General features: G+C 39.9%; 1 protein-coding gene across 3 annotated transcripts in view; it reads left to right on the top strand.

The window, feature by feature from the left end:
- The window catches only part of LOC144503784 (protein boule-like), a 196728-nt gene extending 180318 nt beyond the window's left edge, over positions 1-16410 (top strand). For 2 of the 3 annotated variants that reach the window (XM_078228651.1, XM_078228650.1), the window contains exons 11-12: positions 6880-7034; positions 15952-16410. In XM_078228651.1, the coding sequence (XP_078084777.1) occupies positions 6880-7034; positions 15952-15961 (165 nt within the window). In that variant the 3' untranslated portion in view covers positions 15962-16410. The remainder of the gene's footprint in view (positions 1-6879; positions 7035-15951) is intronic. The other variant, XM_078228652.1, reaches the window with a different exon arrangement.
- Positions 16411-17478: the final 1068 nt, after the last annotated feature.

Raw genomic sequence — 17478 nt, 5'->3', positions numbered from 1 at the left:
TTTCTGCTGCTGCTGATGGTCCACAGTGCCTCATGGATGCCCAGTCTTGAGTTTCAAGATCTATCCCATTTAGCATGGTGATAGTGCCACAAAAAACAATGGAGGGTATCCGCAATGTGAAGACGGGACTTTGGCTACCACACAGTCTTGTGGAGACATTCTTACCAATAATGTCATGAACAGATGCATCTGTGGCAGGCAGGTTGCTGAGGATGAGGTCAAGTATGTTTTTCCCTCATGTTGGTTCCCTCACCACCTGCCGCAATTCCATTTTAGCAGCTATGTCCTTTAGGAATTGGCCAGCTCGATCTGTGGTGGTATTACCAATGGCCATTGAAGTCCCCCATCCAGAGTACATTCTATGCCCTTGCCATCCTCGGTACTTCCTCCAAGTGGTATTCCAACACGGAGGAGGCTTAGGGGTGATCTGACAGAAGTCTATAAAATAATGAGGGGGATAGGTAAGATAGATAGTCAATATCTTTTCCCAAAGGTAGGGGAGTCTAAAACTAGAGGGCATAGGTTTAAGGTGAGAGGGAAGAGATACAAAAGGGTCCAGAGGGTCAATTTTTTTCTCACACAGGGTGGTGAGTGTCTGGAACAAGCTGCCAGAGGTCATAGTGGAGGCGGGTACAATTTTGTCTTTTAAAAAACATTTAGACAGTTACATGGGTAAGATGGGTATAGAGGGATATGGGCCAAATGCGGGCAATTGGGGCTAGCTTAGAGGTTTAAAAAGAAAAGGGCAGCATGGACAAATTGGGCCAAGGGGCCTGTTTCCATGGTGTCAACTTCTATGACTCTATTATGTGCTTGATCTCAAAGAACAAAGAAAATTACAGCACAGGAACAGGCCCTTCAGCCCTCCAAGCCTGCACCGACCATGCTGTCTGTCTGAACTAAACCCCCTACTCTTTTTTGGGGACCATATCATTCCGGGGGGGATGGAATGTCAAGAATAGCCGCTGAGCTCCGTGAGGGGGGGGAATGCTAAGCCACAGGGGCCAGCAGAGATAGTGATAGGTCCCTAGCTCTCAGAGCACAAAGACCTGTACATGCGCAGTGACGCCCTCTGTTGCTATCAGCCGGCGTTTGGGCAATTTAGGCCCCGCCCCTCCCCTTACAGGCAAAAATCAGATCGAGGGTTTTTTTTATTGCACAGAGTGCATAGGATTTGACTGGTGGCCTTGCCGAAAAAATGGATCTGAAACTCGCATTTTCATGTCCATTCCGAACTTAGAATTATTTTGGTAAAATCCAGCCCACCTCCCGCCCCATATTCGTTTACGTTGTGACTCGGAGTCAGGAAAAATTTCAGAGTCAGAAACTATTACAGATAACATGGCTGAAGGTAATGTTGCTGTGGACATACACTAAGAGGTGGTGTGCCAGTTGACTCTGCTGGGAGAGTAGAAGAGGAATGTTCATGTAGAGATTCTCAATGTCCCAACAATTCCAGATGCAAGATGCATTAGTAGGATTGCTAAGTTGCAACGCAAATGCAAAGCTCCTGACAGACTTCCGTATGGTTAAGACATGACTTTCATTGTGATTGTGGAGGATGGAGGTTTGAAATTTAATGGGGAAGAGGTTTTATAGAGTGTCATTTTAAGTATAGAGTGTTCTTATAAGGCTTCCTCCTATGTAATAGTTTTACTGATGTCTTTTGAGGGTTCTGAGCAAGCGGTGATCTTTTCGTCCCGTCGGTCGATGGGCAGGGCGAGCCAGTAAGATTGCACGAGTGGCGAAAAATCGGGTTCGCGCCCAGTTTCTCATCTCTCGCGATCTTACCGGGCCCGGATTTCCAGTAAGATCAGCCTCGCACCCAGGAAGGGCATGAGGCTGATCTCAACATTTAAATCAATGTTAATGCTGATTTAAGTATTATTAGTGAGCCCGATACGCTTTCGCAGAGCTCACTTGCGTTAGCGGCTTTGCCAGTGAAGGTCCTCACTGGTGAGAATCCACGTATGGTCCCCATTAAAAGGGACTTGATGTGATGGCCTCGCTGGTAGGACTGGACCATTGAGGTCCCCCGGGTTGTTGGGGGCATGGGGGTCAGTGCCAGCCTGGCACCCTGACACTTCCCACTGGGCACCCTGGCACTGCCCACTGGGCACCCAGGCAGTGCCAAGAGGTGGGGCCTGAGGGGACAGGATCTAATGGGGAGGTGGGGGGGGGGGGGGGGGCTGGACTGCGCATTCTACAACTAACAATCGGGCGGGGTGGGGGTGTGCAATAGGCCGGGAAGGCGGACGATATCCAGAGCGGGGGAAGGTGACTAACAGATCCCTTTGTTCGATGCAACAGAACAGAGAGATCTGCGCATGTGTAGTTGCACCCTCTGCTGTGAGCAGCTGGCTTTCCGGTGAGCTTGGGTCACTCCCCCTCCCCTTACTGGCAGGAAACAGATTGTACACAAATGGTAAGATTTCATTTGTGACCTCACCAAAAAAAACATCTGAAACTCTCCCATTTTCATGTTTGTTCAGTGTTAAGAATTTTTTTGGTAAGATTGCCCCCCCTCCCCCTTGTGTGGATTTTTCGGTCTACAAGAGGGTGACCTGTAAGCAAGACTTGTTTTATTCGTGCTCCTGTTTTCATAGTTATTACGTTCTGCTGAGTTACTGGATTGTTAAACGTTGTTATTTATTTATATGAAGAAATTCCTTCTTTGATCTCGTCACCACAGCAGTTAACAGTCATGCGTATTTTGAGAGAGAAAGGTGATTAGAGTCCTAGAGATTTACAGCATGGAAACAGGCCCTTCGGCCCCACTTGTCTATGCCACCTTTTTTTTTAACCACTAAGCTGGTCCCAATTGCCCACGTTTGGCCCGTATCCCCCTGTATCCACCTTGCCCATGTAACTTTCTAAATGCTTTTTAAAAGACAAAATTGTACCTGCCTCCATTACTGTCTCTGGCAGCTTGTTCCAGACACTCGCCATCCTCTGTGTGGAAAAAATTGCCCCTCTGGATCTTTTTGTATCTCTCCCCTCTCACCATAAACCTATGCCCTCTGATTATAGACTCCCCTACCTTTGGTAAAAGATGTTGACTATATATCTGATCTATGCCCCTCATTATTTTATAGACCTCAAGAAGATCACCCCTAAGTCTCCTGTACTCCAGGGAAAAAAGTCATAGTCTATTCAGCCTCTCCTTATAACTCAAACTATCAAGTCCCAGTAGCATCCTAGTAAATCTTTTCTGTACTCTTTCCAGTTTAATAATATCCTTTCGATAATTGGGTGACCAGAACTGTGCACAGTATTCCAAGTGTGGCCTTACCAATGTCTTGTACAACTTCAACAAGACTTTCCAACTCCTGTATTCAGTATTCAATGTTCTGACCAATGAAACCAAGCATGCCGAATGCCGTCTGCACCACTGTGACTTATTTGTTCTATAACTCTCCCCAACCCCCTCCCATTAACTGAGTAAGTCCTGCCCTAGTTTGATCTATCAAAATGCATCACCTCTCATTTATCTAAATCAGACTCCACCTGCCAATCATCAGCCACTGGCCCAATTGATCAAGATCCCGTTGCAATCCTACATAATCTTCTTCACTGTCCACTATGCCACCAATCTTGGTGTCATTTGCAAACTTACTAACCATGCCTCCTAAATTCTCATCCAAATCATTAATATAAATGACAAATAACAGTGGACCCAGCACCAATCCCTTAGGCACACCGCTGGTCACAGGCCTCCAGTTTGATAAACAACCCTCTACAACCAGCCTCTGTCTTCTGTCAGCAAGCCAATTTTGTATCCATCTGGCTACCTCACCCTAGATCCCGCAACGACCTACGATGTGGTACCTTGCCAAAGGCCTTGCTAAAGTCCATGTAGACAATGTCGACTGCACTGTCCTCATCTACCTTCTTGGTTATCCCTTCAAAAAAGGGCTGCGATTCTCCCATCCGCGCCCACCACTTTTCTGGCGGGTCCAACCGGGAGACGCGCGTCTGCGGCCTTGAATGGGGATTTGCGCATGCACGGGAAACACATCCGCCTCTCTCAGAGCTGGCGAGCAGTCGCCAGCCAGACCATGCTAGAAACCGGCAGGAAGGCAGGTAAGTAATTTGAATCTTTTTAAAATCTATTTTAAATATGTAGATTAGTTAATTATTGGGACCTTTCAGGTCCCGATCGAATCTCCCACCCCGCCAGGAGTGCTTCATTCCGGCGGAGTTCAGGCTAGCTCCCCACGTTCAGGGAGCTAGTGGGAGACCGTACCGGAATGAAGGGGAGGGCAATCGGGGCCCCCCAGGGGTTGGGTGGTGGGGGGATGGTGCCCCCTTGGGCATGGACACCCTGGCAATGCCAGCCTGTGCTCTCTAGCACTGCCCAAGGGGCAAAGTGCCCATGCCCAGGGGGCATCTTTGCACTGCCCATTGGGCTTTGGGCAGTGCCAAGGGGGCAGGGCCTCTTGTGGGCAGAGTCTAGGGACAATCAGTGGAGGTCCCGCTGCCACTCTGCATTGGGATCGGTCTGGGATGGAGGGAGGGCAGTGACCCGGCGGGCTGGGGGGGGGGGGTCTGACCCCGGGGCGGTGGGGGAGTGTCTGCTGGGGGTGGGGGGATCACCACTGCTGGGGCGTGAGGCCTGGGCATCGGGGCACTTTGGGACGGGGGGAGGATCAGGGCTAGCCCGGGAATTGTTGTGGGGACCGCAGGGGGGGTGGGGGGGGGGCAGGGTGGGAGTCCCGGGCTGGCCAAAGATCGAGCTGGCCAGCAAACAGGACTTTGACAGTTTGGGGCCACTGCGCATGCACAGAGCTCCAGAACTGTCAAACTCTGGCACAAATAGGCCCCGCCCCCCTGGGTTTTTAATGAGATTCATGCTGGAGAGTGCGGAGATTCGGGTGAGAAGCTGAACTGTCAGAATTAGCACGATCTAGAACAGTTTTCCCGCCAATTCAGCACTTTTGGGAGAATTGCCCCCATGATTTTCCACTCTCAAAGCCATGCTGACTCTCCCTAATTAGTCCTTGCCTCTCTAAATGCCTATAGATCCTGTCTCTAATTCCCTAACATCTATGACTTTCTCATCAGTAAATACCAATGAGAAATATTCATTTAGGACCTCACCCATCTCTCATGGATCCCCACATAGATGACCTTGTTGATCCTTAAAAGGCCCTACTCTCTCCCTACTCTTTTGCCCCTTATGTATTTGAAGAATCTCTTTAGATTCTCCTTTGCCTTATCTGCCAAAGCAATTTCGTATCCCCTTTTTGCCCTCCTGATTTCTCTCTTAATTCTACTCCTACACCCTCTAACTCTTCAAGGGATCCACTTAATCCCAACTGCCTATGCATGTCATGTGCCTCCTCCTTCTAGACCAGGGCCTCAACATCCCAAGTCATCCAAGTCATTCCCCTATTTCTACCAGCCTTGCCCTTCACTCTAAAAGGAATGTGCTTACTCTGAACCTTGGTTAACACACTTTTGAAAGCCTCCCACTTACCAGTCGTCCCTTTGCCTGCCAACAGACTCCCCCAATCAACTTTTGATTGTTGAACTGTCTTGTGTGTCATTATGCTGAACGATGTGTTAGACAATTATTGGAACGTGCATACTACAGCATAATGGATATCTAGGAAGTATTGGGTTAAAAAATTCTTTCTTTCGCCTGCCTCCCTATCTCGAGAGACAATGGCTGCATGCTAATGGGTCACAGGAGTAACCTCTCCATGGTGCATGCCTCAGCAAGATATATATCTATAGGGGTTCTGGGTTGCCCAAACATAGGCCGGAATCAAAAAACTGAGGCAGCAGCGCTAATCCTTGCATCACTGTGCCTCCTGGAATAAAAAAATGCATTAGTAAGAAAGAAGACGTTACAATATTAATAATTGATAGTTTATAAGCATGCACTAGCACTGAAGAATCCTGCTTTTCCCCTCTTTTGTGAGGTTGTTGAATTGTTCTGACACTATAGGTGTATTCCCATGGATGGTGCATGCAGCATTGAGGCATTTAGCCTTCTCCTTTCATGTTTTTCGCTTCTTAGTTTCATGACACCTTATGGCCATCTCTGGGGAAGAAGGCGATCCATCCCCTCTCCTGCAATAATGTTCCAGGAACATCTTTTATCAAAACTGGGGCAATTGTTTATCCAATATTAGTCAGACATTAGAGACAACTTCCAAGAGAGAAATACATTTTTAAATTGATGCAAACAGCAAAAATAAATTGTAACTGATGTAACCAAGCCCTCACAAAAAATGCATTTAAAAGGCCTGCAAGAGCACACAGTTTTTTGCTGTACAAGCCAAAACCACTGCTAAGTGCATCAAACAAACATCCACAATATATAAAACCCCAGAACCTATTTTCAAATGCTTGACTTCAAATAGGTTTGATTGCAGAATGTCTTTTCAGTGTTCTGAATGATTGAGGTACAGGGAAAGAACACAGTCAGTTGAATTTAACTAGCTTTCCTTTTAATAACTAATTATTTTATTCATCTCAGCATTTAGCAATGTGTAGTGAAGACCCACTTACTAATCTCTGCTTTTAAGTAAAATAATTGAAGCTTTGATTGTTGTATTTATAAGGCCAATTTTGGGCCTTGTAACCATAAACAAAATATGGAGACAGAAAGCCAATTAATTGGTTTTGGGATTATTCATAAGTATATAGCTAAAGCAGATTATTGTCTTTTTTTTTTAAAGTTACTATCTTCAAGTTGATTGAGAAATCATTTTGTCTATGATAGAAATTAATATTCTTTATTATCCAAGCAAGGGGCCATTCATGAAAGCTTAATTTTGGTTTCATGCTACAATTAGTTTAGGCTAACAGTATCAGCACTGATAATAAATATAGTTGCCAATAATCCTGTATTATGTGTTTTGCCTCCAGGATTCTAGGTTGCATCCTGTCAGAAGAAATTTTTCCCAACCTCCACCAGTCGGAATAAAACCTCGTTACACACGGAGTCCACATTATCATTTGAGGAAGGAATATAGAGCAGAAGATTCTATTCTTACTCCACCTTCTTCAACTGAATCTGTTAAGTAAGAAGAATTTGTAATGCCATTGTTGGATTGGAACACGTGTATGAAAGGAGACATAATCGACGTCTTAATCTTTGAAAGTACATGTAAAAAGTGATTCTTAAAGATACAAAATTTATTTGGTTAAATAGTGTAGGCTTAAAATAAGTAAGGCATCTTGGTTTGTAAATTGGAAAATGTTATGTTATCAAACATGCCACAGTTAATATGTCTGAGCATGTCTGCATTTTATACTTCAAACTGAAGAGATCTTGCAGTGTAAGTTAGAACTAGAATATTTTTAAGAATCATGGCAACAATGTGAATTCTTAGAAGTTGCAAATTATCCAGACCAGGCATAATATGTGGCTGTTGGGTACAGAGCAGTAGTTATGCTGATTTTGAGGAATAGCAGGAGGGTTTGAAGTAGAAATTTATTTAACAGGAAGAAAGAAACAAGCCTCAGTTCTGAGCTTGAATGTCGCACCTCTAATTTTTTAAGAAGTTTTAATGTTTACACGTTTTTACATTGTTTCCTTTTTATTATTTGTATTTTCCACATAGATTCATACTATTAGTTTTTTTTATCATTTGTGTATCTTTTATTTATAGTATTATGTTTTGTAATATTATAGTAAGTTAATTTAGATGGGATCCTTTTTACCCTTTCCCACTCGATGTGGATAGTTTATTTAGTGTGTAAGGCTTGAGTAAAAAGCCCTGACCTTTGGACCACTTACTTTTGCACACAGTACCTTTTATTTATTGTGTTGCCCATTTATACATATTTTTCTAAAATGTCATGTTTTTACGTAGCTAGGATAAACGATTAGTATGATGTTGAAGTATTACTGTTTTACTATAGTTTAGTTTGTTAGTTGTAACTTAGGTATAGTTAACTAATTATTAGAGTTCTAGAAGTAAAACAAATTGGTGCATCCTGAATACTCATCTGACATGGTAACATTTAAGTGCATTTATTGTTTCAGCATAAGACAGAGGTATCTGTGAGTGCATGTGTTCTATTAAAAATAAGTTTCAGTTCCACTTGCTCGAGGTAGTATAAATATTTATATCAGATGTTTTTTATTTTTAATTGACACTATCCAAACTTTCCCGTGTCAATTCTGAGACAGTGGGGCAATTTAACTGTTCCCACCATTTAACTGTTCTGAGAAACTACAACAGGGGGTGGTTTGCCTGATTTACACACCACCAATTTTTCCTTTTCATTTAAATCAATGGAAAGGAAATGGAGCAGAGTGTAAATTGGGCAGCTGCCATTGCCACATATTTCCTGCCTAGTGGGAATGGTTAAAATCGCCAGATCCACCCTACATTCTAATCTTGTTTTGGTACAAGATTTTGTAAACAGCATTCTGTTTTGTATCTCAAACAAACCGCTGGTAAATACAGTGAATAGTTGGATTTTGAACCCCATAGAGCTGAAAGTTTGAGTTCACATCAGGAAGGAATCTACATAGGAACGTATTAGAAATAATATTTATAGCTTTGAATGCATTTTGCCAGAACACTCAACACAACTTTAAAGTTAGCATTACAGTTTAATTGCCCCAAATAATACTGGTTACCATTTCCAGGTTCATTCAACAGTTTGGCTGTTCATTTTCTAATTACATATCTGTTTTCTCCTTGTATTTCTGAAAAATTATTTCAGAGGAATTGAAGACAGTGGGTGGGATTCTCTGGATGTACTCGTCCCAAAACTGGAGAATCCCATCCGAGGCCAATGGACCTTTGTGTAGTCTGTCCCCTGCCCACTATGATTCCCATGTGGGCAGATCGGGAGAATTCCACCTCCCCTTATCTCTGCTGCACCAAATTTATATCTTTATTCAATATCTGGCAACTTTATGGTTGGAAACTTGACAAAGTTTCTGATGCTAAATATAAACACAACCTTTGGCTTTGAAGCATCTGCTGATTCTAATATACTTTTTGAAGTAAACTAGTCACAACAGCAGTGAACTGCAAAAAAAGTCAAACAAATGTTTTGCCACAGGCACACATCACTGAGATGAAACCGAATAGATTAACATTTTTGAGTGCCAAATGTCTTTTGGAACTCGCACATTGGTTAACTACTTTAAAAAATGATATTTGTTTTTGAAGTAGGTTTAGTTTCTACAAAAATAGCATCCTCCTCCTCAGATAGGCTAAACTGGATTTGAATTTTTGATTATACTCCCTGAAGTTTTTATCTCATCTGGCTTGGTAGGTAATTGCTACTGGCACGTGATCAAGTTTGACTTGCCACTAAATTAGTTGTTTGCTCATTGCAACAATGGTGGCCTGTTCTATATACTGTAGTATTTCACGTTCACCATCACAAAAAGATCAGCTAATTGGTTTCCTATTTCAACTCTTAACATCTGATTTCTCTAATCTATGCAGTTTGTCTTCCTTTCTTCTCCCTCATCTTCTGCTCTCTGGCAATGTTACCATCATTTTGAGGAATTATATACTGCCTTTGTATTATTTGATGACTTGTATTTAGAGGCTTTTAATTTATTTCACCTGTACTTTTAAGAAGGAGGATTCTGATTAATGGAGGAACAAAGCTAAGCTGCATTCAGGATGCAACAACAAATTGGTTTATGCAGGTTGAAGGCTGATCAGAATATCTTGCAGGCATACAAATGGCTTTCTTGCTCTGTGAGTGGACATGCTATTCCATACCTAGCTGTGGAGTCCTTTCACAATAAATCATTTGGTTTCATTGCAAGTAAGTTGGTTTGGACTATTTCTGATGTTAGATATCCAAGCATATAAAAAAGCAACCTACCTTGCCCTTAATCTTGAGATTGACCTTTCCTTTTATTCCAGAGAAAATGGCAAAGCAGAGGGAACAGGAACAGAGACCTATGACTCTGCTAATCTTTGCATTGCCCTCCCCTCCCCTCCCCCAGCTCCACCATACATGATTAGTTGTGGAATTTCCAAAGCTTTACCCTAGGGATGGACTTTGTGCCTAAAGCAGGCATAAGAAATTTAAGTCAATGCAAATGAGTTTGGAGATTCTAACTGTACTTAAAGTTATTACAGTCCTACAGCAATTGCTTGATTTTTGCCAAAATTCTGGGCACAGGTCTCTGCAACAGGATGAGCCTGTACATGGACCCCATCAGGCCATGTTAATAATCTGAACTGAAGTCCAGGAGGTCTGGGTTTTGTCAAATGGAGCACTCTCACTGCACTCCACCTCAAAAGCACCTGCGCAGAAGTGAGGAATATTGGAAAATTCCAAAGGCTCCTGGGATATACTGATCTGGAAGGTCTCGGGTTTAATTCTTGGTCAGTTTTGTGTTAGCTAATTTCAGCAGTGGGATTGTAGTTAGCTGCATGCTTGTAGAGTAGGGACAATAAAAAAGCAGCAGAGTTCTCCTATAGCAATCATTAATAGAATGGCAAATTTGTGGCTAACTGATAAGAACAAAATCTGGTTCAATTGTGACATCTTTCATTGTTGAATAGCATGTTTTCAATCAGTTTCGGTACTCAAATATGAATAATAATCGGTTGATTGAGTTACCAGATACCAAGTGCCACCTACAGCACTGTCATTACCTTCAGGATAGGAGCAAGAGGAAGACAAATTGGAAACTAAAGAAAAAGGCATTTTAAAAGAAATACATACAAAATAAAGTGCACACGTTACTTTTGATGGATTATTGCAATTCAAAATATTCTCTTTTGCTATTCTCTGCAGTTATGGATTCTCCTCGCCCCTACCATTTCATTTACTATTAATATCCAACCAGTATGCTGACCTGCCTGTTGTATAACTCTAGGAGGTTCATCTAGTAATCTTCTCCCATGTGGTGATTGAATAATAAAGTCCAAGCCAATTTGTTTAAAAATTTCATCAAAATTTAAATCATTTAAATTCACAACTAATATATATACCTTACAATAATTTAGAGTTGAATTTTCTATTTAAAAATATAAATGTTAAACGAGCATGCAATAATTTCAGATACTTAAAAACATGTTAACAAGTGCAGTAGTCAAATACTGTTTATGATGTCATAACTCTTTTCATCTTACCTTCTTTACTGACACCATATAAAACATCATCACTATACAGTGGTCAGCCAGTTGATTCTTAATTGTGCCCATGTTCAGCAAGATGCAGTCCTTAAACTACAATTTCTCTGGGCTAAAATGTGTCTGTAAAATTTGTCTATAAATCCATTGATACTCATTTAGACTATGAAAGTATTATAAATATATGTGAGATCTAGGTTTTGGCTCCTAAATCATTTTGTGATGACGGTATTCAGGTTAACCATGACAATACAGAATGTTGAGAACCCAAAAGGAGATTTGTTCCTTATGTGAATTTGAGCCTGTACTATGATCCGTTATGCCTTAAAATTATTCCCTGTATGTTTGTATTACATAGTGAGTTGAACAATAGATTTGTACAACAGTTGTTGTTACATCTTTTAAGAGTAATGGAAGATAATAATGATGTGCATAAGTAGGTTGTAGCATGCAAATCGACCAACTTAATAACATTATTAATAAGAATTTTTGGAAGTTTGTGTACCAGTTTGCCAAATACTTGACAAGTAGTTACAGCTAAACCTTACCAGCACCCATATGATGCACTCTTGCAAAAGGGTAAACTGCTTGCTTTTAAGACCTACTTGCTGCACCCTACTCCAATGCCACAACAGTGTCTTGTTATCCTACTGGTCTGCCAGAAATTTGTTTTTCATTAGATTTTTAGAAGTCAATTTACCTAAAAACTTATGTAACACTTCTTAACATTCTCATACGTTTGTGGAACTTGGAAGACTCAATAACTATTAAGGACATATTTGGACAGTATCACTTGTAGGCTTTGTGTACTTTCCTGGCTTAACTATAGTCTTATGCTTCTGCAGAACTGAAGATTATTGGTTTGATATCCTGTCAATAGTGTTTAGCTTTCTTCATTTATATGTTGTGACACATAATCATTATTAGCACAGTGTTTGGTGCGTAGGTTACATTTTTACTCAATGCTTCAGGACCTACAAACATAAGGGTAGAATTTATGTGCCAATGCAAATGACCTTGCTACCTCATGTAAAGGTTGTGGATGGAAACTTCACATTAGTGCAACATACAACAAATGATGTGTATGTGTGTGTGTGCAACAATTGATATTGGGATGAAAATATAGAACAAAATTTAATGCTAATATAATTTATTCATATTCAATCACAACTTAATTGTGACATTAATTTGTTTTGTTGGGGCTAATTTTTAGCTTTATTGCCTGGTTTAATAACCGAACAGAGGGTGTCACCTGCTTTATATAAAATCCATTCAATTTTCATCCCATTAATTTCAGTGGGATGAAAATCAAATAGGAGATCCAGCCAGTCAAGTTGAAAATTATTGTCTTTGAACTTATTTGTGAACCTAGACTGTGAACTTTGATTGCTATCTTTGATACCAGTGTCACACTGTTATCTGGAAGGCCAGCTGTCAAAATGTGCAACAATGCTATCCAACCGTTAAGTTGTGAGGGAAGTGCCCAAATGCAACTAACTTATGATTTATTTTCTATAAGTTAGTTAGCAAGTTAATTTCCATTATCATCCTTAAAATGCATGATTTGTAATAATTTGGATTTTAGAGGTGCCATTTTATTCTTTAGCTATTTCATAGTAGTCCCACAAGTGCATTTTGTTTCCCATGTACTGGAAACTGTACGCTATCTTTCCTTGCAAAGGTTGCATGATCCATAAATAATTGTAGTACACTGCCAAACATTATGCATGAAACAATCTACATGTTTAGTTCTGCAGTAGACAGCATATCACAACTCAGATCAAAGCATTTAACAGCTAACATTATTACTGTATTTAGAGTTAAAAGAATACACAAATAAAAAAAAAAGATTGGGCAATTACTGCAAGACCAATCAATTTACAAGGGATTATTTTATCCTCTCGAACAGTTCTGTCATTACACAATTGCAGAAGCAGTATTTTGGAGATTCAAAACAGTCCATTAAATGCCATGGAGCTATTTGAACACGTTCTCTGGATTATTACTCTAGGCCTTAGTAACATGGTACTATTTTCTCACAAAATAATCGTAACTACACATAATAGTGAACTAATTGGCAGTGAAGTGTGTTGGGATATTCTGTAGATGTGAATGGTTTGATATAAATGTAAACCACCAAGGTCTTTCAGAGTGAACTGCCTCGAACCATAAATCTTTCCAATTTTTAAGTCAAATTCCACTTTAGTCACCACGTTTAAGATAACAATTAACACACTGTTAACAATGAAGTACTAACATCAATTAAATTCAGTATAATACAAAATATCTATGTACAATGCTAATATAGAGTTGACTGAACATTTTGAGTCAAATGTCAGGAACACATTTGTGGATGCAGCTGCCTTCTTCTCTAAATACTTTTTGTATGGAAGTGTAAAAGTGTTATACAAATTTTTCAAAGAGACATTCTTTCAAAAGAGAAGCTGGAAATTTGATGTAAAAATGGAAAATGCTGATAATACTCTACAGATCTGACAATATCTATGGAGAGAGAAACCAGAATTAATGTTCCAGCTGCATGACTTTTTGTCAGAACTACTCTACTAGACCTCAGTATTTCCAGCATGTTCTGCTTTTATTTCATCTTTTCAAAGGCTAGTGGTTAATTAGATGTTCCAGCAACAGTTGATCAAAAGCACTCTCTGAAACAGAACTTGACCAAGCAGACAGAGTTGCAGACCTTGGAACTTACACACTGACGCTTATACATTATAATTAAAACAGAAAAGCTTAGTGTTTTTGATAGCCAATGTTGGTCAATCATTTATGACAGTATCATTCAAAATGTATATGGCAAATTAAAAGTGTTGAAACACATAATTACAGAGTTTCCTTTTTACTGTAAAATACATTAAGCACATAAAATGCAACTTCTGAAGATGTACCATTGTTCTTGGCAATAATTTGTTACAAATGTTACACTTGTAATCGTGAACAAACTAAACTCAGTTCAGTGCATCACAACCAACATTTTTCAGTTCGGTGATTACTGATCAGATTCACATCACCGTGTAAATCTCTTCACAAATGGAGAACATTTTACATGGATTATGTAGAAATGAGGTGACAAATTTTACACACAATCTTTTTAAGTTTTAGTCATTGTGTTTAAGACAACTGCCAGGAAGATGGCCATTTGTACTACTATATACAAATTTTACTATGCTCATGTAAAACTAAAAAATTATGTCCAAATGACTGCTTTATAAATTATTTAAAGCCAGATGTCTGTAAACAACTAAGTCTGTTCAAGCATTTATGCAAAACTAATGTTGCAGCATGGTTTAATGGTTCCAGCATAACCATATTTTTGATAGCTAAATTCCTGATGAGGATTGATGAGTGTTTTTTAATGTGATGCAGATTTGAGTTTGGTTTGGTACCAAACTGTAACTAAAGTGTAGCTTTGTAGTATTTAAATATTAAAGTAAGACAACAATTTGTTAAACTAAAAAAACATATTTGACCAGTAGAATATACTGTTAAGATGTAGCGATATGTAAGGCTTTGAAATTATATACATGACTAACAGCTCAAAAATGATTGTAATGTCTTAAAGTAGTCTTGTTTATGTAAGTCCCATTGTAAATAAAACAGTTCACTATTGTGGTTCAAACTTCTGTGTTTAACAGCTGTGTGCATTATTAACAATTGTCCTTGGATCTAGTCATTTGTGATGTGATTGTGGTATGAGCTTATATATAGATAAGTAATGGAGTTTAATGCAGAAGAATAATCTGGAACAAATGTTGGGACCAAAAACAATAGAAATGCCCTTTAAAAATTGAGACAAGTTAAAAAAGAACAAAAAGGCAATAGATTATTGAGGTTATGTAATAGATGCCAAGGTGCTTCTGTGCCAATGATAGCTCATTTTTGAGATACTTTGTGCACATACTTGTAATAACAAGATGGGTATAATAGTTCTGGAAAACATGGTGCGACACTGAACTTGCAATGGCAGACTCTGACAGAGGTGTGCAGATTCCTGTCCACCTTTGCAATGTATTGGATTCTGGCTTTGTGGATATGGTGCCAGCGCAGACACTGTCAGTTGAGGGGGCAGCGATTGAAAACATGTCACAAAGCATGGATTCTGAGTACAGTTCTGAACTGGAATATTGCTGAGGCAGCTTGGCAGGACATCACTGTGTTTGACTGTGCATCAGAAGGAAATCTGGCAACCAACTGCCAGACAGCATGGTTAGCAAACACTAAGGTATAATTCTGCCTTTTTCATTTGCAGACTCCCCTTCCCTGCCTGCTGATAAGCATTTTCTTCACAGGTCAAGCCTGACCTGGGCAAACCTATCTCCCCAAAACTCCCTATAGGCAACAACTGGCAAGAGCATGCTTTCAGACATAAGTACCCTCAAAGGTCTCCCTTTCTTGGACCAGTATGTGCAGATAAGGATAAGGCACTTTTGTGCTTAACTACTGTGGTGTTTAATGCAATTAATTTTGTAGTCAAGGGCAAAATAGTCAGAAAAGCAGTCAGAAAACTAAATAGGTACAAGTTCAATTTTCAAATCCTGTCTTAAGCAAATATTAGTTTTCTGCTGAGAACAGTATGTACGGTAAGTCTTACAAGGTTTACTAAGGACTTTCCAAATATCTTCTATGAGATAAACATATGGTAATGGCTCCAGGTCTTGGACTGGTGTAGGAGAGGATGTAAGATAATAGGCCCAAATCAAGCAGATAATAAATGAGGACATCAACAGCAGCCTCCACCAGCCTCTTGCCCTCCATGGCTACTTGAATGTGATGCATTTGTAGCAGCATGCTGTTGTCCAATTTTTATGCTTTATTATTTATATCAAAGACTCCTTGCTGTGTTTTCTCATAGATCTCCCTAGCTGCATTACTAAATACCTCTTCAATATTGGAAGCAGTTTTTGCAGACGCCTCCATGAAAATGAGGCTATGTTCTCTTGCAAAAACTTCCTCTTAATCCTTCTTCACTTCCCATCTTGACTCTCAAGTCATTCGTTTCCAGTAAGAATGATGACCATGTTGGAGTTGGAATGCTGGCGAGCATCTTCTAACCAAGTTGTCAAATGATTGAAAGTGTCCTTTCTTGTGTTGTTGTAAACCTATAAGGCATCTGCAGCTCCTCTGCAATAGGATCTATTGATGGAACAGAAAGACTTCTGGCCAGCAGTATCCCAAATCTAAAGTTTATTTGTGTCCATCAATGGTTATCATTCGAGCCCCAGATTTGATACTAATGGTAAGGTCATGAACAGGTTGAAATCTCTTGTCTGTAAACTGCTATAATAAACATGATTTTCCCACACCTGTTGTTACATGGCTGTTAGGATTGTTTTCTTGTATTTAAAACTATTGTTCTCTTCAAGTAGCCAGACAAAAATCACAGTAGTTTAAGATGATTTATTAAAGAAGACTATAGCTATAGGACTCTGAATAAAGTAATTCAGACCAGAATGAAAATTTCAGAAATACATCGGCAATTAAAATCTCAATTTTAATTGCAAGTAATTAGCATAGACCAACAAAAAGAATAGGAGTTACTTCCATCCAATGATAATTATTAATTAAGGTTATATTATATAAAGATACAGTTTTTAAAACCAATCACAATCACCTTACACTTGCTTAATTATAATATCCAATTGACGTAAGGTTTTTACTTGCCTCAAGTATTGTTTCCCCTGTTTTTTAGGCATTCCAACTGTGGATATTAGAACATGGATCACTCGCTTGTCCAGTGTATGATTTTACAGAAAGGCCTTTTCCCAGCATGGTATCTTTCTCTTTATCTGAAGGTCAGGTGTCTGGAACTAGCTGCTTACTATCCTGCAGTTAAACATTGTGTAGCCTTTTGTGATTTGCCTGTGTTAACCTTTTCACTGGACACAGTTATTAATTTAACTTATTTTCCTGCATAATTATTAGTAAGGGTATTAATCCCCCTCAGTTCCCCCGTTTGGTCATTGGGTGACCACCCAAAAAGGCCAATAGGATGTTGAGAATACCTCTATGAATCTTTCGGGTGGCACATTGTCCAGATGTCGGGAGGTATCCTAAACAATTCTGCTGTAAATTTCAACTTCTGAATTTCCCACTTCTTCCTTACAGGAAACCACAGGAGCATAGCAAAGTACTGTCAGAGCAGGCAGTTTAACTAATTTTCTTTGATAACAGCACGTTATGGTGGCCTGTAATAGCATTACCCCTGTCTCTACGGTCATCCCTATCCTGATGATTTCCCATCAATTGATTAGGCGGTTCCCTGTCAATCCCGGAACAAATATGTCCAACAATGATGTATTCCTGATCGTTTCAGTCTGATGGCAATCTGGGTAGCTAGGTTCACCTGGATACGTCCCTTATGTATCTATTCTTTGGAGAA

Source organism: Mustelus asterias, chromosome 14 (genome assembly GCF_964213995.1).
Source record: "Mustelus asterias chromosome 14, sMusAst1.hap1.1, whole genome shotgun sequence".
NCBI lineage: Eukaryota > Metazoa > Chordata > Chondrichthyes > Carcharhiniformes > Triakidae > Mustelus > Mustelus asterias.
This window is presented reverse-complemented; position numbering and strand designations above follow the sequence as displayed.